Below are 24211 nucleotides of genomic sequence, written 5' to 3'. Positions count from 1 at the left end.
TGAATGAAGACTTAACCATTCTATTATATTATTATTATTATTATTATTATTATTATTACCAGCATCATTACACCATCAAGCAGACACGTCCCTGCCCGCGGAATTTCAAACTAAATACTATGGAGGCAACAGAAGAAAGGGAGGAAGTGTGGGAGCCAGCATGGGAGGAAATAACATCTGAATTATTACTCAGCATCTCTTTAAAGGTATTTAGGTTTGTCAATGAGCCCTTGAGATCCCATGATCCATGATCTCACAACTGCTCAAGGCAAATTATTCCATCTCTATAGTTCAGCCTTCACCAGCCTGGTGCCTTCCAGGTACTTCAAACTACAACTCCCATCAGCCCCAGCCAGTAAGAGCTGGTTAGAACTGATGGGAGCTGTAGTCCAAAACTACACCAAGTTGACAAAGGCTGCCACAGCTAAGCTTATAAGTGTCCAATTTGTAGCCATCAGTTCTTAAACCCACAGCCTAAATTACTCCACTACGATATATCTGTAGAATGGTAGCATATACCAGTATGTATTTGGGGCTATGAGCAGACAAGGAGACTTCACACTCTGTATTATTGGCTGTATTTATAACCTGTGAACACAACATAATTACCTGGAAGGAGCTATTTATATTCATTTCTAATCGTTTCATCCAGCATCCAAGACTAGTTCTCTGTCTCCCCCATTCCCAAGTACCCAATTGCCCTCTCAAAGTATGCCTGGATGTCATTGCTCTTGTAGCTTTCCTTCCATAATTATACCAGCAGCTCACAAGCAGCCGTCAGACCCATTACTGACAGCTCATCCCAGTCTACAGTGTCAGCTGACTAACAAAAACTAATGAAGCAAAAGGTGAGGAGGGGAAAGGGGAAAGGGAAGGAGGAGGCAGGATTCTGCTCCTGGCAGGGAGCGCCTCTGGCTTAATCAGCTGTGCATGAATGCAGGAGTGCATTGTTATGAAATGACAGCTGCGAGCAAGAGAAAACCTCGACACATCCAGACAATTTTCTATTCTGCACTGAAATTGGTGATAACTATGTAGTGCTTCTTCCTTCCTTGGAAGCCAACGATTTTCACATTTAGAGCACTCAACAGCGTACAAGAAAAACAAACAGATGGGGGTGTTTTTACGATGGATGACTTTATGCTCTACAGAATCGCTTTATCTTTACATACTTCACACTTAGTGCATGTTTTTGTCTATCCCACTTAATCTTAAATAGGGTGCTAGGCATATCACAAAGGCACTGAGAGTATAAGAAACTGATTAACTACAAAATGCAAGTCTTCCATGAGCTTGTAGTGCCTAGCCAAAAGAAGAGGTTATTATCTCTCTACTCCCAACACTAGCGAGTTCTCTTCCTGCCAGACCAGAGTGCCACAACAAACAGTTCAGGAATTTAAGGCAATAATTAAGGGAAGTATTTGACTCAACATCTGTCTTTAGTTACAGGTGAGCAATCCATAACTGACTTTAATGGAAGAAAAATAACGGGCTCATGTCTACCACTGGTGCCAATGAAGACAACAGACCACTGGATGATCAGAAACAAGCTCTGGGTTTACACACTCCCTCCTCCCTTCCTCCCCCTGGCTTCACTTTCAGTTTTGTGCTAACCACTGTTTATCCAAAATGGCAAACTATGTTTTGCCTTTGCCCTCCAAACCAGCGCTGGAAACCCATTTCAAAACTTTAACTTCCAGTTCCGGTTTGTGAGAAGTCTGTGATAAGCAGGAAACTGACAATAAAGCTACAAGAGGACTAGTAGGCAAGAGAGAACATTGGGGATGGCTGAGACTATGCAATTTTAGTCTGTGTCATTTACATGCTTCTCCCATGTCCACATTCAGCTGCAATTTAAACACAAACACACACACACACAATCCTCTCAAAATACATATTTAAACACCTTTTTTATACATTTCAGCTGTCAGGAGAGGCATCTCAACATTTGGACAAGTGTGAAATCTGGTGGATGGCACAATACATCCCATCTGCGCATTACTGTGAAAAGTTCAAATCAATGATTTCACTGAGGAATTTTCAAAGACCAAGTCCCTCAAGAGAGCACAGCTCATTTCCAGTTCTCCAAAACATGGTTTGGAGCATATTCGGCAAGCCACTGATACAAGGATCTACCACTACATTGGTTGAAGTTGTTCAGAAGATCCATTTCCATCTAATCTATTTCTTAAACACTTTACTGGTAATGATCATTAAAAAAAAAAGCTCCCAAGTAATAAATTAAATTCAATGTCAGTTGATTAAAAGGGCAAGGTTTAGGTTTCATAAAGCAATATTTTAAATGATGATGTTCCTTCATGGGACTTCCCCTGTAGCAGGGAAATGCATTTGTTGTGGGTTTCAGTTAGGTAATGGATAATGGTAGTGGGTTGCAGCTAGGTAACTGGGGACCCAGGTTGCGCTGTGGGTCGAGGGCTTGCTGCTCAGAAGGTCGGCGGTTCAAATCCCTGCAATGGGGTGAGCTCCCATTGCTCAGTCCCAGCTCCTGCCTACCTAGCAGTTCGAAAGCACATCAAAGTGCAAGTAGATAAATAGGGACCGCTCCGGCGGGAAGGTAAACGGCATTTCCGTGTGCTGCTCTGGTTCACCAGAAGCAGCTTTGTCATGCTGGCCACGTGACCCGGAAGCTGTCTGCGGACAAACGCCAGCTCCCTCGGCCTATAGAGCAAGATGAGCGCCACACCCCAGAGTCGGACACAACTGGACCTGATGGTCAGGGGCCCCTTTACCTTTACCTTTAATGGATAAATACATTTCTGGTTTGTATCTCTTTTGCATCTCTTAATTCTGACATTAATCTGTGACTTTTTAAATAACAGTTTTTACAAATATGCATGCAAATTAATCTTCGAATATGTATTTTTGATGCGATTTCTCTCCAAGTACGTATACATTTCTAAATGCATTTTATACTGAAACATGCTTTTCAAAAGCATTTTGTTGGGAGTTCTCTGCATCCAGGAGAGCTGAATCAGGCTAGCATGTATCACAACTTACAATTTACACAATCCTCAAGCATCAGTCCCTACATCTTACTAGGTCCACTAGTAAGGGATTACCCGGGTGTTGGAGAAACTCCCTCAGAAGCTGCCATTTCAGCAACTGATTACCTCTCAAGTCCGATGCTGCAGCTTCAGAAGTAACATGCACACCCTTCTCACCAAACTTTCCTTGATTGCCTATGGTAACCTGGCAACAGAGATGTTGCCACTTTCCCTAAGAATAAACTGTGTTTAGCCAGAGTTCATCTGCAACATAACCACTCCACACCAAATAGCAAAAGCTTTATGAAAGGTCATCTGCAGGGAAGTTCAACTCAACCAACAGACGCAGGGGACAAATGTAACAAAAGCTATACAAGGAGCAACAAGGAGGGGATACTTTACAATCACCTCCAGATTATCAGACTAACTAAACCAGTGGTGGCCAAACTTGGCCCTCCAGTGGTTTTGGGACAACAATTCCCATCATCCCTGACCACTGGTCCTGTTAGCTAGGGATGATGGGAGTTGTAGTCCAAAAACAGCTAGAAGGCCAAGTTTGGCCACCACTGAACCAAACCAAACGTGGGGAATCTGTGGTTCTCCATCCATTGTTTGGCTCCAACTCCCATCAGTGCCAGCCAGCATGGTTCGAGGTGATCACAGTTGTAGTCCAACAACATCTGGCCACATGTTCCCCATCTATTGACAGATGAATTTTCAAAATTTATTCTTTTATTTTGATCTAACTTCCATACTATTATCAGTTGGAACCTAATACACAAGCTACTTAAACCAAAGCAGTACAGTCGTACCTTGGTTTTTGAACATTGGAATCCATTCCAGAAGTCCATTCAACTTCATAAAACGTTTGACAACCAAGGAAGTTCCTGTATGCAATCGGAAGCTGCAGAAGCCGTGTCAGACATTCGGCTTCCAAAGAACGTTTGCAAACCGGAACACTCACTTCCGGGTTTGTGCCGTTTGGGAGACAAAATATTCAAGTTCGGGATCAAAGGGACGACTGTACTGGTTTTTCTTTGTGGAAAGTAAGAAGATGGAAGCGTCTGACTTAGGTTTGGGTTTCCTACAACAACAACATCATCATCACCTCATGTTACAAATCCTCAAAGACCAGCACATCCACTGCCACTCCTGCAGATGTAAAGAAGAAGTAGAGCTGTGTGTCATCAGCAAATTGCTGACAACGTACAACAAGATTCCAGATGATCACAGTCAGTGGTTTCCTAGATGCTAAGTCAGCGTTTCTCAACCGCTGTTCCGCGGCACACTAGTGTGCCGCGACGTGCGGCGACGAGAAGGGCGATTTGCATTGTCACGTGCCTGCCGGCCGCCAATACGCAGCACTGACCTGCCGGAAAGGAAGCCGGCCGGGTCACGACGCGGAGCGAGCGCAGCTCTCAACAGCCACCACCATGGGAGGGTGGTTAGACAAACTTAAAGAAGCTGGCTGGATGAGCTCAACCTGAAACTTGCTGAGCAAAGGATTGTGCTGGCAGAGAAATCAGCGGCTTGTGAAGCCTTATTACAGGAGATTGCAACCAACACAGCAATTGGCAAGTGTTTCTTACAGTCATAATTATATAGTCAATATAGGGCGGCACAGAGTTAAATTTTTTAACTTTTTTAATGGTGGTGTGCCTCGTGATTTTTTTCATGGAACAAGTGTGACTTGGCCCAAAAAAGGTTGAGAAACACTGTGCTAAGTAGCATGGGGGATAAGGTAAAAACCCTGAGAAATTCCACATTTGAAGGCTTCACAAGGCTGAGTAGCACACCCCAAGCATCACCCTCTGGAAATGATCACCCAGGTAGGACCCCCAACTCAGGATACCACAGCTGATGGCATTGAAAGCTTCTGAGAGGTTGAGGAGAGTTAACAGAGACATGTTTTCCATGTCTCTTTCTTGACAGGGGCAGTGGCGGAGAGCAGGCAGGGGCAGGGCGGGGCATGCCGCCTGCGGGGGCGGCGTGCCCAGCACGGGCGCAGGGCAGCCACGGCGGAACCCCCACCGGGATCGCGTTGCCAGGGGCAGTGCATTCCCCCCACACTCCTCGTCCTCCACCAGTGCAGAGGGGATGCTCGCACAATATCTCCTGCAAAATCTTGCAGGGCCACCCCCCAGGCTTCCAGATCCAGTGTGCCAAGAGTGCCTTGCCCAATAAGCAAGGTAGAGAGCTTAAAAGCTCTTATTGTGTTGGGTGCATTTAATTTGCACAATTTCAATTGGCTATCCTTCAACCATGCAAGGTTGAAATCGCACAAGTAAAATATACGTAAGATGCAATTGGTAGTATACTACTTGATGCAATTGTACTAATACTAGCTGCCAACAATAAGTGGCCAGCAAGGTGATGTTTGGGTTTTTAAAATGTTAGATTTGCCATGTACAGAAAAACAATGTTTTCTGCACAAAATGCTACAGTCACCCCTGCAGTAAAAGGCAGTAGCTATTTGGCAACAGGGACTATTCTGCAATACAGCATCTTGTTCTGTTTATAAATGGCAGCTTTAGATTTTGTAAACTAATCACATAGATAACTGGCCGGTTTCCCAGCGTCAACAATAACTTCCATTCCAAAAATGCTAAGCCATTTTGAAACATTAGTTTTCAATGTTATTTTATTTTTACATGAAGGCATCCAGTTCTTCAGACCCCCTTGATTTACCCATATGGGCTGCTAAGGCCCAACACCATTTAGCTGCTGTGCTATGGAAATATCGCTGCAATAATACCATTCATGAGGGATAATGAAGGGGCAACTATTTTGATATGTCATTTCACTGTAACAATGACATCCAGGGACATGCCTAGAGGAAGAACGAAATTGCATCCATTAAAAACATTTCTTGAGCATCCTGAAAGGATAATATATACCCCCAGTGCAAGAAAAGGCAAGCAGCATAGTCAATAAAGCTGCCATTTAGTCCAATTTAACACTTGGTGAAAAGGGGTGGGGGAATCATCATGTGTTCACCAAGGCTATCTATCTCTCCAGACGCACCACCAATGATGTTCGTTTCTAACAAGAGTGCAAATGACCAACAGCAACCAAACTGGGAACTCCAAAAAGGAACTGGAAGAATAAACAAATAAAGATAGACAAATAAAGATAGTTGTAAGGGGAAGAGAATACAGAGATCCCCCTCCCATCATCAAGAGCAGCTCCTCCAATAGCAGCAATGCCAGCGGGGAGGGGGAGGGGTCCAGTGAGAAAGGAGGAAGAGGGATGCAGGGCTCCGGCAACACAGAAGAGCCCCTGCTACACATGAGGGAGGAAGAAAGAGAGGGGGAAAGGGGGGAGAAGGAAAACATGGAGCGCAGACCCTTTTTTCCTCCGGTTCCGGAATTACGCAGAAGAAGGCGGGGAAGAAGGTTTGCCGTCCCGAGACTCTTATGCTGGAAGAAGACGAGGGGCACACCATTCCCGTATTCTGCCTCGGACTAAGCAAGTTCTACACACCCATTCCACTGTAAATAGACTACACTAAATAAAACTGTCTAAAGACAAGAATGTGGAGCGTCGTTACTCTAGAGTAGTCGCAACAACAGCCTCTGACAATAGTCAATAGTCCAACATGTTCTAGACCCCTGAGTGACATGACCTTCTCTGCCTTTCCTATAGAGTTTGCATCCAGAGTCCAGACATCCTCTCCCCATGTCCATGCACGTACAGCTGTTTGTTTATCGCTTCCCTGGGATACAATCCTACACCTTTGTATGTGAACACTGCAACCGCCATCCCGACCCACCAGCAACTTCCTTTCTGCCAGCATCCTAACCAGCTGAGAATGACGCACGTGGTTTTGTTACTCTCGCACACTCCACAGTGACACAGCATGACGGAGTTGTTCCTATACCACTGTGCACATGCAGAGGACCTTAGCAAGCTGCAATGTCATGTATTTGTCTAAAGATGTAACACAGAGGGCAACATACGATAATATGGCCCATCACCACAACAGCTTCTGCTGTCATGTGCCCTGTGGATAGGTCTTGGCAAGGTTGGTCAGAAGTGGAGGTGGAATGGGACAAAGGTGCAAAATTGGATCCTGGGCAGGGGTCCTGCAGTCTGGGAGGTGCTAACCTAGGCACTGGGGAGAAGACAAGTGGGTTGTCAGGAGAGACGGCAAATGGCCCAACTGCCAAAGTAGAGCAGCCTGACTTGACTGCAGTGGCACCCCATCAGTGAAGAGTCCCACATTCCCAAGGGAGGCGGCCAAGACTAGACTGGACAGTGAGCCAGCCACATTGACTCCAGCTTCATCATCAAGGAGACTGCAGTGACAGCACACACAGACACAACCTACACATAGGAATGCCCACTTGCTTCCTCATTCCCATGGCTCAGGAAGAAAACTGCAAATGACTGTGCCAACCCCACTCTTCAAAAGGAGAGATCACGGGGCATGTCAAATGCTGGGACAACACCTTAGCTTATGCTTAACCATGCATCCTAGGGCTCTGTTGTGACTTCTGAACTGTGTGACCTGATTTGTGCTTGGACACTGTACTGAATTCTGGAATAAAGCCTTTAATAAAAATCTAGCTGAGAGTCCATATACCAAGTCTGCACAAGGCAGCCATGGCATCTGCTTCCAGGAAACTCACAACCGGTCCTGCCCCCCCCCCAAAAAAAAATGTTCCCAGTGCCACACACACGATTCAGTTTTCTTTGTTCTGGCTGCCCTCTGTTCCTGCAGCCAAACCCTCTCCTTCACTTATTTACACCCAAAGCCCCCAGCTCGCCTGACATCCTCCCTAGCTTCCTCTCTTTGTTGCTTAGGGAACAGCTGATACAAATGCTAGTTCTGTAATTACCAACAATCCCAAGGGACTTGTTTCTACAAATTTTATTGCAATTCAATTTTGGAATTCAGACTCCTGGCATCTGGTTCCTTGCTTATTGCACCCAGAATCATACATATAGTCCAGAACACCCCTCAGAGCTTGAATGAATTATGTGAGTTAATGTCTGCAATCTTTTAACGTTTGTTCTCAAGATCTCCCTAATTGTATTCGGTCACTGGCTCCAAACAGATTTTTTCAGGTAAATCCAATACTGGGTGAATCAATGCCGAAAGCCTACTTCTAGGATTACGGATGACCTCAGAACATCATTTAACCCGACCTGAAGATTCCATTTACAAGTGGAGAAGGAAATACCCAACTTTGCTCTATCTTTGCATCATCTGTCTAAACATGCATATCCTGCCAACCTCCCATGTAGAAGGGACAAAATATAAAAAGCTCTGAAATTATGAGAACATAAGAAGAGCCTGCTGGATCAGGCCAAACATCCATCTAATCCAGCATCCTGCTCAACCAGATGTGTGTGGGAAACCCGCAAGCAGGGCCCAAACACAAGAGCACTCTCAGCCTCCTACAGTTTCCAGCAAGTGATATTCAGAAGCATCACTGCCTCTAACCATCATGGCTAATAGCCAATGGTGGCATTATCCTCCATGAATTTGTCTAGTTCTCTTTTAAAGCCATTTAAGTAGGTGACCATCACTGCCTCCCGCGGGAGCGAGTGCCATAGTTTATACACTGAATTTCTCTTCTCTGTCCCGAATCTTCCAATAATCACTGTTGTTGAATGCCCATGAGTTCTAGTGCTATGAAAGAGGGAGAAAAAAGAACTTTTATCAATCCACTTTCTCCATGCCATGCTTAATTTTATAAACTTCTATCATGTCCTCCTTGACTTGCATTTTCTTCAAACTATAAAAATCGTATGCACTGCAAGCTTTCCTCACTCCCCAAAGCTCAATGGGCTCAACCTCAAATATGTATAAGACTACTTTTTAACCCAGGAAAATCTTCTCAAAAGTCGGGGGTCGTCTAATATGCCGGGTCATATTTCTTATACAGCATACATATCCCAAACTCTAAATTTTAACTGGAAAAGTTGGGGATCGTCTTATACGCCGGAATATACGGTAACTTAATTTGGTCTCAGTGTGGTTTAAGCCCAAATTTAAACTTCTTTATGTTTGGCTGCATTGTGAGTTAAAGCCACCTGAATAGAGACCTCCCCACCTCGAGCCTCCCCGCTATTCACTTTTCCCAGGATGCTGCGTATAGCAACACTGAAGGTCTAGTAGAGTCCCAGTTTCCTCTCAGGGCCCCCCACTTCAAAATTGGAGAGGAAAAGAAAGGCAGTGACAACCATCTTGAAAGCTGGCACTGGACCAACTCTACAAGGAACCTGAGCTTCAGATGGGTTTGTGGTTTACTCAAAAGCAGGCTTAGGATGTCTGGACTAAGGAACCTTAGTTCCACCTGGCTAGCCACTGTATCAGCAGTCTGCCCCAAAGGATGCTAGTGATCCATCAACTTCATGTTTTTTTTTGTCTTTTTGGCCACACAAACTATTCCCTTGTTGGTAGATTAAATCAGTGAAACCCCCACTGTGTGTAGAAGGTTTCTTCTACATTCCTTTGAGTTGCAGAGTCATGGCCTTTGTTTAGGGCAATCAAAATTTTTTTTCCTCCTCCAGTGCACCCCTTCTCAATACTATAAAGATTAACATTTTTATTAGAAAGTAAAAGTGGCCCAGACACATAGAGCAGCGACTCTTGACATGTAAAAGTATGGGTAAATTTGTTATGGCTGCATAACAAACACCACATGTCTTTAACGTTGCTTTCCTGCTCTTTATAACAAAACATTCTATATTATATACTAGCTTGCATAACTGTAACTTTATATATTTTCCACGTTGGTATAATGACTTTTTAAAAACACCCAAATATTAATGTAGATATTCGTGGCAGATGAATTATTGCTCTAGCAACTTTTGGGGATAGAAGGAAACAATATATCCCATGGGGGTATTAATACAGAAGACCAATATATGAGCACCTGACCTTTGCCCTACACCAGAAGATGTCCTTCATCCAATGAGAAACAGGATTAGCCTGCATCTTACATCTTCTAGAATATACAACATTATCAAAAATACAGAGTATTTTTTTATTTTTTATTACATTTATTCAAAAATGAAAGTGTACATACAATCAATAAAACATTCTATAAGATAAAAATAAAATAAAAATTTCACCATTGTGAACATCTTTTAGTAAGAATACAGAGTATTTTTAACTCATTTCCTATGTCCCTCGCTGATACTTTTTGCAGAGGATTGTATTTTGGGCAAAATTTGCACAATTTTTTGGAAGTCTGCTAGCAGTGTCAGCCATATAGGTTGTGGAGGGTGTGTGATCCACAAGGACCGGCCAACCTCAGAAATATCCATGATAATTTTGTCATGTGCAGCAGTTCTACAATAACTCCCTTTTGTTTTGTTTTTGTTTTTTTGCTTCTAGCAGGAACACTCTGTGCCAACTGTCCATTAATATTACATATAAAGATGCAACTATCATCTATAAATGCATTGTGATTTTTGTGAAGATATGTGCTTCATAGAGCCACAGAGCTGGAAGGCACCCTAAGGGTCTTCTAGCCCAACCTCCTGCAATGCAGGACCACAGCCATCCCTGGATGGGCTCAAACCACCAAACCTCTGGTTAGCACCCAGACGCACTGACCCATTTCACCACAGGAGCTGCCCTACACTTCTTCTCTGTATAATTATGCTTTATCTCTGATCAGATGGCATGCCACTGGATGCTGATCTGTGATCAAAGTAAATCGGGAGAAGAGTCCACAACATATTTTGCACAAAGGCCCACAACCAAGTTTGGTCATCCCTGCCTGGTCGCACTGATATATTTTATTGAAGTGTGCTTGGCTGACTGGATAGAGGATGGTTGCTGAGTTCTGAAGCACACGTGACTCTCAAATGTTGAAAAGCACCTGCATCATGAAGGATAGTTTCTCGGCAAGGACTATCGCCTAGAGGTCGTGCAACTGGAGGAGCCACCGAACGCCTTTGGAAATTGCATAGAAGCAATTTTGTCCTTGTTACAAAATTAGCTGAAAGGGGCAAATGAGTAAAGTGTGAGCACACAGTTCAGCACGTTTCAGCCAGGGCAGAATTTATTTTCCTCCAGAAAGCAAGCTCTGGATGCCAACTTTGAAGCTTCCTTTCCACCTGCCCCAACAGTTTGATGTGGAAGACAATATGGACTGAGTTATTTAGAAACCAGAAGAAGTGTAAAAGAGAAGGTATATGGAGGGCCACTATTTGGGGTGGGGGTGGGGAGACAAGCGTATATAACAGGTAAATCAAAAAGTGGCACAGAACAAATGTAATTTATAGCCATGTTCTGAATGCTAACCCTTTTCTGGCCCAAAATTATTCCCTGCTGTGTAAATGAGGCAGCATTATACTATTGCTACATATACAGTACAGAATACAAATTTCATTGGGCTGCCCTCTGCACCTACAAAGTCTCAGCACTGAGATGTTAAATATAATTATTGCCTTCATTCTATATATAGGCATAGATCTTTAGCATTAAGTACCAGCCATTAAATTACAGGAGCTATTCAGTAAATTGTAGGGTGGGTCGGTTATTTTCTATAGACGGCTGCATTTTATCGGCTGCATTTTCTATAGAATGCTTCTGAATTAGTTTTGGCAAAGAATCATTACTCTGTTAAAACACGCAAGTTTATTAAGCAAGTAACCCCAGAGCTGCATGCCTAGGGTTATGGCTTAAAAAATAATGATATTACACTGACCCATAGCTTTAATTGGGTGACACACAGTCTCCTAAATTTCCCAACAGTTCGATTAAAGGAAATAGCACAGGGTTACCATTAGGTTTGTACCCTTGTCATTGTCATTGATCTTTCAGAATCAGGGCAAAGAAGTGGGGGGCATTCCTCCCCTTTCAAATGTCTCCTTCTAGTATTATGGGAAAAGCCTGCCTTCTAGTTGAATTGAATTCCCCTTTAATCTCCTCCTTGAGCTGGTGGATAGATGCAGTCTTTTAAAATGCAGGATATTGGTGTAATTGTAAATTGATCTGTCTCTTTGGAAAACAGCCAAGAGTGTTCAACCAGCAAAAAACCCCAATCCCTGAAACTGTCCCTCACCCCCTCCCTAACTGCATAAGCCTAAATACATGGTCTACTCAGAAGTAAGTCCCATTGAGTTCAACGGAGCTTACTCCCAGGTAAGGAGGAATAGGATTCCAACCACAAGAAGACTTTTGGGTTGCTAAATCTTCTGAAATAACAATATATGATGATGTAGTTCCTCACACTACTAGAGAGCTGACTGCAAGTCGGGAGGTGTTTTAAATTTTAAGATCTGCTCTCAGAAAGCTTGGGAGTGTCTTTGAAGCAAGAAGTAGGTTATAGGACTGTTTTAAGAAACACAGCAATGCCAGTAACCTACCACTAAAGGGCTAGAAATCAATGCAGCAAATTCACCTATAAAAACATTTATTTTCGTTGAAAAGTTGATAAAGAGACACACAGTCGTGACTGCAGAGTCTTTGAAATCAGACACATTATTCCTTAGTGCCACACTCAAGGAAATTCATCTGTCTACGGTGATGCTGAACCTATATAGCCTATTTGACATGGGCTCTTTGGTTATGAGATCTGGCAATCCACGGGTTATTTCACCTAATCCATCATTAGCGTTCACGTGCCCTTTATGACATACAACAAACCTGGATTTAACAATCCTGCGCCTCCCGTGTGATGAATCTAAACGCATTTCACAATAGGGTAGACAGAAAGGCATGCAGGTTCTCTCACCTTTTCATTGTGCATTTTAAAAAACAAACAAACAAACAGGGAACCGCTGTTACTTTTACTGTTTTCGTTTTTTGCTCTCCCTTCCTAATTACTTAACGTACACTCTGTTAGCACAGGGCACAGAGTGATTAGAAAACAACAGTGAGGTTAAATCACCATGGTACAGCCTGGACAGCCATCTGTCATTAAATGTGTGCAAACTGATACTCTCCAAATAAAACAATTGGGGGTGGGGGGGGGAGACACGCATTCGACAAGAGCATCGATAACCACCGGTGCAACATTCAGCCAAAGGCAATGCAGCAATATGCCCCTCTCCTCCACTTACCAGTCTTCCACAAATACACGGATGAAGTTTCAAATTCACTTTGCGCCTTAGCTCCCCAGATTCCAAACAGGAGAAGCGCAAGAACTCCAATGCACTTGCTTGAAAGAGATGAAGCCCCTGGACCATCGATTAAAGCTGCACTCTTCTCTCTCAGCCCCATGCCTCCAGAAGCCTGCTTCAGTGTCAAAATCTGCCGCACAATGGGTAACCCTTGCATGAGTAATTTCTTTCCCCCCTTTCAGAATGTCTTCACAGGGAGGGCAGAAGGGAAATGGCTTTCCAGCTATTCTGCATGCCAGTTGAAAAGGAGGGGGGGGGACTGTTTAACACCAAGGAACAATAGAGCTCTTGCTTGCTGCTGCTGCTGCTGTTTCCACGGCGGCGGCGGCGGCGGCTGCTGCTGCTACGGTGGCGGTGGCTGCTGCTGGTACTGTGGATCTTACTTCACTCTTCCCCATTCAGTGGGTAGTAGCAGTTTCCATCAGCTGAGAGAGAGACAGCTGTCCACAGGGGGCTCCAGCTGACTGAGCAGGTTATCTTGGTCTGGGAGGCAGCAGCAGTCATTTACACCAGCTGGAGGGAGAGGGAAGAGAGAAAGAGAGTGAAACAGTGGAGGGGAGGGAAGAGAAGATCAAGGGAGGGAGGGAGAAGGCAAGAGGGGGAAGGAACACAAATAGCAAATAACCGAATGCTGCAATCACATGCATGCAACCAACTGCAAGATACTGTTGTTTCTTTTTGCATGTCTATCAGAGGAATATCTATATTCAAGACTAGCCAATAAAAATATTATCATTTTTTTTAAAAAACAACAACAACAACAACCCATTCCGGAGCATGTTTGAGACAAGCAGGTAGCAACTGTTCAGCACCAATTATTTTCCTGCTCCTTTAAACCAAGTTACCAGCATGTAATTCCCACTTAGTAGAAGAGCTGACAGGATGGATGATGCAAAATGTTGTTGAAGAGAATCATGACTTTGAGAACAGCAAATGTGGTGAATTAAGCATACTTATCGACAATCAGGATGCTGATGCACAAACTGAATGCACGGTAAAGACTGGTGGGGATACTTAGACATGCAACTGATTAAATTGTCCCTTAATATTCATGTAAGAAGGGTCATACAGCTGCAATATTATACTGTCCGGTGGTGTTTTTCTATCTCTAGTTACATACCCGTTCCACTTATATCTGGGTGCAAGGAAGGAATTAAAGGAATAAAGCATCTCATTAAAAATCAGAATGAATTTCATTAATCATTTAACTGTGCATCTAAGAAAAGCAGCCATTCTAAAATTGTCATTTATCAAAATGTTTTTTATGGCAGTCATTTCTTTTTATGAAAAGTAATTTTGAGTTGCAATTACCTCAAAGTATGTTTGTAAGCATGAATGTGTTAGTAGGCTGTACCATGCTGGGGGTGGTGGTGGGGGAATAGGACAAAAAGTGTCTTAACACTTTGCTTGCTGTAAAGTCATACTCAGAGTAGGCCTACTGAAACCTATGCACTTAAGCGAATCATGATGACTAACATAAATGCATTGATTTCAGTAGGTCTACTCCTGCGTTTGACTTGATCGGGTACCGAGAGAGCATTGTTTTAAATTCACCCCAATGAGCTAGAACAAAAGACAATGCTGGCTTATGTTGCTGCATACATCCAGAAATGCAAAGGCCTAAAAGTAGTGTTCTGAGAAGAGCTATTGTAAAGACAAAAAAGAAAAAAGCATTCTAGCAGCAGAGCAACCAGGGAGTTTTAAATGATGACACTACTGCAGTTGAAAGAGCAAACCTTAACCAAGCCTCTCTGGGGAACTCTGTCATTTGCCAGAATCCTTCCCATGCTCAGCCTCTTCCACAGGCACTGGGTTTGAAAAGCAGCCTTGATCAAATGATTCCCAGGTCCATTTAAATATTCTGACATCAGAGCAAATTAGCAATGTTGAAGGTTGCAAATTTGTCTTTGTTTACTTTCCACTCTGTTTCGCCTCTAAGAGGGAATTAAAGGCTCAGGAAGCCCTGGCGCTGTGTGAGGCTGTGATTAAGAGAGATAAGCAAGTGTGGATTACTGTTCCTCAGCTGTTGAAAAAGCGGCAACAATCAGGAGATTATGGGTTGATAAGGGATACATAGAAAGCTGTGAGCCTAACAAATTTATAGCATCCATTTCTGACGGAGGGGTAGGGGCTCACAGTACCAGGTAAGGTACATAGTCAAAAATGGGGTGCACTTGGTAGTCTCACTTATATGTCTCTTGTTCATTTCACAGCCAAGAAGCTAAGCACCCACCCTCCTCAACAAAGCACAGAACCTAGGGCTTGCCAATCAGAAGGTCAGCGGTTCGAATCCCCGTGACAGGGTGAGCTTCCGTTGTTCGGTCCCAGCTCCTGCCAACCTAGCGGTTCGAAAGCACGTCAAGTGCAAGTAGATAAATAGGTCCACTCCAGTGGGAAGGTAAACAGCATTTCTGTGCACTGGCTTCGCCAGAAGTGGCTTAGTCATGCTGGCCACATGACCCGGAAGCTCCCTCAGCCAGTAAAGCAAGAAGAGTGCCGCAACCCCAGAGTTGCGACTGGACCTAATGGTCAGGGGTACCTTTACCTTTAGCTGATTGCAAAACATGTGTGGGTGCATTTATGTGTGCCCGCATGTCAACATTTGTACCTGAATTAATAAAACCTTTGAAAGCATTTTATCTTAAGTAAAAACTGCCATTTGACTTCACAAATCAAATTTGGCTGCAGCCCAGTTTCTTTGATAAATACGTGAATACCTGAACTCACAAATACGTGAAGCTGAGGCTTGTGGCAACTATGAATTGTGCCTTTCTCTACTTTGAATCAGAGCTTTTGAATATAAGAGGGGGAAAGTATCTCAGCAGGGAACGCTGAAGTAGGAACAAGTTGCTAGGGTTCACAAGTTTGCATGAGATGAGGGGGGACGTGGCAGAATTAAAACAAAATTTGGTTATTTGAAGCAACGAACGGATTGACACCTCTGTTAGTATCTGTTAGTAACATACTTTTCATGGCATTAATCCAAAGCATTTTCAGTCCATGGGCTCTGCATCTCCTAGTGGGTTCTGCATCTCTTACTTCAAAAGATAGGCCTTCGTACAAAAAGCCAATCGCAAAAGCTGAGTCACCTTCAGAAAAACTTCCATATCAGGGTGGAGAATCCATGGCCTTTGAAATGTTACTGGACTCCAACTCCCATCAGCCCCAGACAGGATGTTCAATGGTCAAAGATGGTGGGAGTTGTAATCTAGCAACATCTGGGTAGGGCCACACGTTCCTGAATGTGTCTAATTGGCTGTTTAGATCACAGCCTATTTAGTCATTTCAGAGGAGGAAAATCTGTCTGTATTATAAAAATTGAATTCATATGCACGGCTCTATAATTCAAACTTCCCCCAACCTGGTGCCTTCCAGATATTTTGGACTACAACTCTCGACAAACTCAGTAAATATGGTCAATGATCAGGGATGGTGGGAGCTATCATCCAAAAACATCTGGAAGGCACCAGGTTGGAGAAAGCTATTCTGTATTTTTCAAATAAGGAAAAGGAAAAACCATGACAAGGATTATGGATAACAAAAATAGCTAAGAGTTCTTTCCAGAGCACCTTATTTACCCATCCTCATCTTTGATTAATTTTTAAAATATATATATATGGGGATTTGCACATGGAACACATGGCATAATACTTCCCAAACTTGAAAGATGACACCAATATAGCTGCGTGGCTAGCCAGACAGATCTGATGCAGGGGGCGAGGCTGGGGAAAACATCCCTTTACAAAGGCCACACAATGCCCATGACAGTCACTGAAACAACAGAAGTAATTACGGTAGACACCCAACACTTAAATACGGTACAGCCGCTGGATATGTAGCTGCTACTGTCACAAACCATTCTTCTCACCAAGTCAGTTTTAATAACAGAGGTGCTATTGGTCAAAAGGCATATCTAGAACAGAAGATGCATCCCCAAAGATCCTTCCTAATAAAGAAATGTAGCCCATAGGGACAGCATAATAGCCCATAGCAAAACAGAACCTGTCTACGTTAGTTCTGAGCTGGAATGGGAGACGCACATTGCATGAATGTTTTGTTTCTGTGAAATATACCTCCCCTTCTCAGCCATTTTTCACACAGCTTTGCAAAAGGGAAGAATACTATTTCCAATGAAGCAGAGGCTAGACGAGCAGGGAATGCATCTTATTGCTGGGCACATTCCTACCTAGAGATACCAGGGACTGAATCTTGGACTTCATGCATGCAAAGGCAATGTTCTGCCATGGAGATATGGCCCTTCCCCAAAGGATGACCCACTCACTCTCAGTAGCTGGAAATCTCCTTCCTGTTACAACTATAGAGGGATGTTGTCTCAGCAGACAGCTCAAGTCTTATGTAGGCTGATAAGACCTTAATATAAATGGCCCTGCCTCCCTAAAGGAACTGGCTGTGTTTTTAAAGGATCCATGTATCCACTGGGTTTTGCAAGTTCAGGGAGACTGAAGTGCTACTGGGGGCCTGTCTTCTGAGACTAATCCAACCACAAAAAATATTGTAACCATTCCTGAATCTAATGTGTTTTCAACAAATTTACATTTTAAAAATCCCAAATAAAATAAAGTTGCACACAAGTCATGCTTCGACAACATTACCTTATGGAAGTTTACATTAGCTGAAGCTAGTCCAAACCTATAAACCTATAAACCTATAGCATAAGCTAACATTTTCATATATATTAGATTCCTTCACTTAAGGAATTGATCGTGTTGTTGAATGAGTTGCCATGAAATTTGAAAATGGCAGCATTCAAACTGGTAGCCACACAAACCCACTGCTCAAGATCAGAATGCAGGACTGCAAAAATGAACGTCCAGTTTTTACGTCATTAAAAATAAAATGCTTACAATCATTCTTCAGTCATATAGGTACAAATCCATGTCTCATTGTTGCTTCCAGTTTGACTGACGAGCCAAATTCTTTCTTTAGAAAACATCCACAAAATGAAAAGATTACAGGCTAGGACAACTCCTATTTTTGAAAGTAAATCATGACCTGTTCTCTTTCATACTAGGAGTGACTACGAATGCAACCTTGTGCTGGCCTGCCCCAGCATCCCATTGTGACATCATACTGTGTTTTTAACCTCGCTGTCCAATGAGCCGCAGCTCATCTCCATAATTTGCTTTGTGAGGAGACTTGTTTCATAACAACTCCTTGTGGTTGAACAGCCAACTGCCTTTGAAGTAAGGTATATTTTAGACCCATTCGACATGTTGCTGGAAACCACGATTGCTGCCACCATTTTGGATGCTCCTATAGAACTCTGGCGATTTGTAAATCCTCATTCCAGGTGTTTTAAGATGCACTGCACGCCTCGGTCTCATATGTCCTATGCTTAAAAAAATCCAAGATTGATGTATCCAAGGAACACAGAACTTAAAGCTCTAAAGCAGGCATCCCCAAACTTTGGCCCTCCAGATGTTTTGGACTACAATTCCCATCTTCCCCGACCACTGGTCCTGTTAGCTAGGGATCATGGGAGTTGTAGGCCAAAACATCTGGAGGGCCGCAGTTTGGGGATGCCTGCTCTAAAGCAACAGTGCTGGTTACAGACAAACAAGCAGACAGTGTTGTGTAGTGCCTAGAGTATCAGACTACTATCAGGGTTCAAGCCCTGACTCAGTCATGAAGGTTACTGGGTGACCCTTGGGCCAGTCACCATTTCCTTGCCCTACCTCACAGCGTAACTGTAAAGATAAAATGGGATGGAGGAGAGCCACATATACCACCCTGAGCTCCTTGGAGGAAAGGCAGGGCAGAAACATAATAATAAATAATATAAATAAAATATGGTTGCTACTAAGACCGAGCTTAAATGGTTCATGCATTTTGGTAACATTTTTTACTGTTCTAAACAAATACCATTTCAACCATTTTTCAGCAAAAAATATTCACCTCTTCCTTCACATTGTCCCCACCCATCCCTCTCTTACACACTCAACTTGTTTCATATGGCTCCAGTGACATCAGGGCATAGCCATATCTGATTGGCTACATCGTGTTCTGATGTCCTCACATCTACTATGTGGTCATTCATGGACCCTGCTCTTAACTCGTGTAACTTACCCTTACGGATGTCACCATGTAGCCAAATGCTGATATGTCATCCCAACTAAGTACTGCTGCCAGCACCGAGTGGGCAGTTGGCAATGTGCCCTTGGAGTAGGGTGGGGGAAGACACACACCACTGTGACAACTGCCCCCCCCCACCTTGGCGATCTGCTCCCCCATCTCAACCCACTCAATATGACCCAGGCCTCTCCACGTTCTCCTCCACACCACCACCACCACTGCAAGCATGTTGCAAAGAATTTGACTGCTTGCACCTACACACACTACAAGGTGGCCCTTTCCAGTTATGCCAGCAGAATTTTAAAAGGCAAACTCAAAATGAAGCAAGCAAGAGCTCTCACTGCAAGTTGCTGAAGGCTGGAAATAAAGGGGGTGCGCTTCTTAAGAGAGAGTGGAACAGAGCTCCACTACCGCCTCACTTCCACCAGCCTTCCTCCTATGTGCCCAGAGGCATTCTAGGAATTTCTCTCTCATTGAATGGTTCAGGTGACCACCCTATGTGTTTATTTGGAATAAGTCCTATTGAACTCAGTGGGGCTAGAGGCTCATCCACATTCCTGCTTGCCCAGCCGCTTGCCCCCAGAAAAACTTGCTGTTTACTGCCAAATCGGAGCAAACACCAATTGGCTTTTATTCAGATAGATGTCTGCTCTGATATAGCTCTAAAGAGCAGCTTTTGGGGGGGGGGTTGCAGTGGCACAAAGGCAAAAACCGCTCAGACCCATGGATCAAAAGCATCGTAGAAGTGGAAAACTGCTTGGACCCATGCTTTTGTGAGATGGGCCAAGTGGAATTCTGGACCAGCCCTTAGTTCCAGGAGAATATGGCATAGGATCAGATTGGGATGCACTTAACAAGAATCACATTTATTCATTTTTATCCTAAACATGTTTACTCAAATGTAAGTTCCATTGAGTCCATTACTTCCAAGTATATCCAGGATGGCAGCCTTAATTGAACACCCAGTGAAAATACTGAGCATGGCTCCCTTCTTATTTCAGGCATTATGTATTTCCAAGTAATTCTAATCTATTAATGCCACATAGTTTGTATAGATGTTATCAAATTATACAGAAAAAAGTGAGGGTGAATTTTTAAATAAAACTACTACTTTGCTAATGTATTTTAAACCTCAAAACACTTTTTTATTATTGTGAGTTTTCAAAACGTAGTAAATTCTCCAGTAAATTCCCAAACTAAGAGATGTAAACTGAAAATAACAAAAGCCAATCTTTCAAGAGGTGCAGTGCATGTGGCCTCTAGGTGTCATTCTTCACCATGTTTAGTCCATATCCTTCAATGGGCTCCTCATTACTCTATGTATCAAGTGAAGATTATTGTTTGAGGAGGTGTTTGTTCTAATTTCCCACCCATTGTTTACTAAAGAAGATAAATTTGCCCTGCATCGTTAGAATATTCATAACAAGAGCTCTGGCAACATTAATAAATTAAAAGTAGATGGTAGATTTTTCTTCTTCTTCCAGTCTTCAGATTCCCTTGAGCAGAGATCAGCCCAAGTCGAAGATAATAAAGTATTCATATGAAAAATCAACTATTCATGTGTGGTCCACACAAACTGGACACCTGAGTTCTCCCATAAGGTAGCAGTTCTGGAAAACTGCAAATTCCAACAGGTACATTATACAGTAGTACGTTGGATCCTGAACACGTTGCGAGTCGACCGTTTTGGCTCTTGAATGCCACAAACCCAAAAGTGATGTTTCGGTTTGCGAACCTTCTTTGGAACCCGAACATCCGACACAGCTTCCAAATGGCTGAAGGAGCTTCCTGCAGCCAATCAGAAGCCGTGCCTTGGTTTCCAAACGATTTGGAAGTCGAACCGACTTCCAGAATGGATTCCGTTCAACTTCTGAGGTACCACTGTATAGAAGGTCATGTTGTCCTCTTTGCTTTGGTTCAAATGTGGTTCTGGACTCCCTGATGCTTGCTAGCAGGTAGTCTCTGGTTTATTACTGAGAAATTTTGAATCAGCCCGTGTCCCTGAACTCTGATGTCTTCTTGCTTGCCTGGATGAAGGGTACAGAGGGGTGTGTATATATAGAAAATAGGCTATTGTACAAAGGTAAAATTTACATTCATTTCTGCACCCACTTTTGCCTCTGGCCACACCCACCAGTGGCATGTGTGTGCCCTGCAGAAGATTACCCACAAGGGGATGCAGTCCTTGGGCTAAAAAGAAGATAGGAATCCATTATCTAATTATAGGTTTTTCTTTTATATTGGGTTGTATCCAGACTAACAGTGTGATCTTATGCATGTCGACTCAGATTTCAACATGGCTTATTCACAGGTAAGTGAATGCAAAATTGCAGCCTATGTTTCCTGAACCTATATGCCATTGAACACAATAAGACAAACGAATCAATGGGAACAAAGTGGAACCAACTGGTTCTGGATCCAACCCACCACTGCTATTATATACTGATCATTTGTTTGTTGAGTTTGCCTTTCCACCAAACAATGCTCGTTTGAAATCTGTTTGCGTCCTTAGCAGAGCCCAGAGACATTATACTGCCCCATGATAGATCAAATGAACTTTAAGAAGGCAAAAGGGATGCAAATTAGCACTACTCCAGATCCCTGTAACGACAGCAGACATCATTACTGGTTTAAATATAGCACTATTATGCTTCTCTTGCTGGCACATAGTCAGAGAAGCTTTCTAATGAATTGGTAGCGGGAGCCCTGGCAATTTGGGTAGTTCATCCCTTGAGATACAGAAGATAACCTTGGTCATAACATGTCACCGTTGCTTCTGAACATTTTCTGGAGAGTGTAAATTTATTCTTTGTGGTGCCACTCAGTGAAGCAAGGTAGCTTTCTCCATTACACAGAGATGATACGAGTAAAAGGGTGATGAATGCTCATTATGTTCACTGCGCTGCTCAAGTAATGCTTGAATTTGCTGAGTAGCACCAGCCACAGAATTCGCCAGTCACAAACCTATCATCACTATCTAGCTGCGAAAATGAATGGCGAAGGGAAGCGACATAAATATGAAAGGGCAAGTTGACAATTTGTCATCAGCACTGATGTATGAACGTAAAGCATAAAATACTAGAGAAAACTTTATATTTATATCAAAGGATACATATCAATCAAGGTAAATGCTAACTTCATTCTGGAACTCAGATAGGAAGGACCACCCCTGCCCTTTATCCAACTCTTCCTGATATATATCGGGGGGGGGGGGAGGATGAGAAATAAGATGTGCGTGTTTCTGCTGCACACTGTTTATGCAAAAGGATAATGTGGAAATCCAAATGTACGGGTTTCCTATACTACACCCAACATTCACCTCTTCAGCCTTTCCACATATTCTGCTTCAGACACAAGCACTTCCATTATTTTGAACACTAGGGATGAGTCCGTCTTAGAAAGCTCAAAGTTTCCCATAATGGGTTAGTCACCTAAAGAGAATGGATTACACCTGGGCATTAGATGGAAAAACTAGACAGCAATGGCTCTTTATGTTAGCTAAAGAGAAGCATAAACAGCTGGCTGAGGCAGTTGTAGCCCAAAACATCCCAGGGATACCAGGTTGGAGAGGGCTGATCTAGAGTGAGAGAAAGTGACAGGTAGACCAGTTGGACTCCCTAAGAGATGGTCCTAGTATGGGTTGAGAATCATGTTCAAAAGAGCCTATTAATAAAGCAAATGGAGAATGTCTCTAAACATATATGTGGATGCATTTACTTATTGTAATATTGGGTTTGTTGTACATTTTCAACAGTATAACAATAAACATTCGTAACGGTTTGTGTCATCAAGTACAACTATAATAAGACAGAAATGAAGCTTCCCTCCATCTCATTAGCTCAACACAACCCTTCAAAATGACCTCTGAGATTCAGGTGGCCTCCCCTTCTCACCATTATGTGAAAAATGGGGACCAAATCTCCAGAAATTGACCCTCTCTCTCTCTGCATACCTTTGTCCCCAATCTGTTCTGGGTTTTCTTCCAACCCTCCAGAGCAGATTTGAGGGTTGTGGGGGGCAGAGGAGAGGGAGAGGTAGTCCTGTTGTACAGGCAGAAGTTACTGTGCTGACAAAACGACTTTGTTGAATACAACCCCATTAATTACTTGAGAACAATTGTTAGCCACTTATTCCTAGATTATTATTTTTAAAAAGAGAAGCTGAATGCAAATGCTTAATCATCTTAACTGTATAATTCATGAATTAACATAAATACAAAGGGTTCCGTGATTCCTGCCTCACAAACCAGTATATTTGTAACACTCCTTTTAGGTTTTTGTTTTTTGTTTTGCCTTACAATGGTCAAATATAGGGCTGTGGTCACCGAACACAGTTCATTCCCCCCCCCCCAGTTGATTGTATTTTAATTCTTGAAACATGCAGCTATTCATGTTGTGCTTTTTCCAATTTTACAGAGCCAGTGCATGCTAAGAATCATAGAGTTGGAAGAGACCACAAGGGCCATCCAGCCCAACCCCCTGCGAAGCAGGAAACACCATCAAAGCATTCTTGACATATGGCTGTCAAGCCTCTGCAACAGTGCAACAAATGATTTCTCTAATCATACATATTATGCACATTGCTTTTCCACAAATAAAAGTATACAACTTTTGAAAATAAGCAATGATTTCCAGGAAAACAGCCATTTTCACTTCAATTAAGTTTTTATGTTCTGATTTCCCTGATGACCAATGTTCTATCTAAGTGTGAAATGCTCTCCGGCAGATAAAGAAGAAAACATTTTGTGTCAGGAAAGGCATATCTTACCTATTATAATATTAAAGAAATTCAGATAGGCTTTTTAAAAAATAGATATTATTTTTTACAGATATTATTATTTTTTTACAGATATTACAGATATTTTTACAGATATTATTATTTTTTACTTGGCCGTTGCTAGGATTAGGACACCAGACAATTGACTGAAGAAATATTAGCAGTAAACCATCTAAGAACCAAGGCTTTCTATGGACATGCCTAGATATGGGAACTTCTATGTCAAGCTTCTGCATATGTGGTTCCGC

At 42.9% G+C, this 24211-nt stretch overlaps 1 protein-coding gene across 4 annotated transcripts in view; it reads right to left on the bottom strand.

Moving 5' to 3' along the window:
* The window catches only part of THSD7A (thrombospondin type 1 domain containing 7A), a 282061-nt gene that overhangs the window by 213139 nt on the left and 44711 nt on the right, over positions 1–24211 (bottom strand). For all 4 annotated transcript variants that reach the window (XM_035129456.3, XM_088653998.1, XM_060280749.2 and 1 more), the window contains exon 2: positions 13035–13607. In XM_035129456.3, the coding sequence (XP_034985347.3) occupies positions 13035–13251 (217 nt within the window). In that variant the 5' untranslated portion in view covers positions 13252–13607. The remainder of the gene's footprint in view (positions 1–13034; positions 13608–24211) is intronic.

Source organism: Zootoca vivipara, chromosome 11, assembly GCF_965207765.1.
Source record: "Zootoca vivipara chromosome 11, rZooViv2.hap1.1, whole genome shotgun sequence".
In the NCBI taxonomy this organism is placed as follows: Eukaryota; Metazoa; Chordata; class Lepidosauria; order Squamata; family Lacertidae; genus Zootoca; species Zootoca vivipara.
Note: the sequence above shows the minus strand (reverse complement) of the source record. Positions and strands in the feature narration are given on the sequence as shown.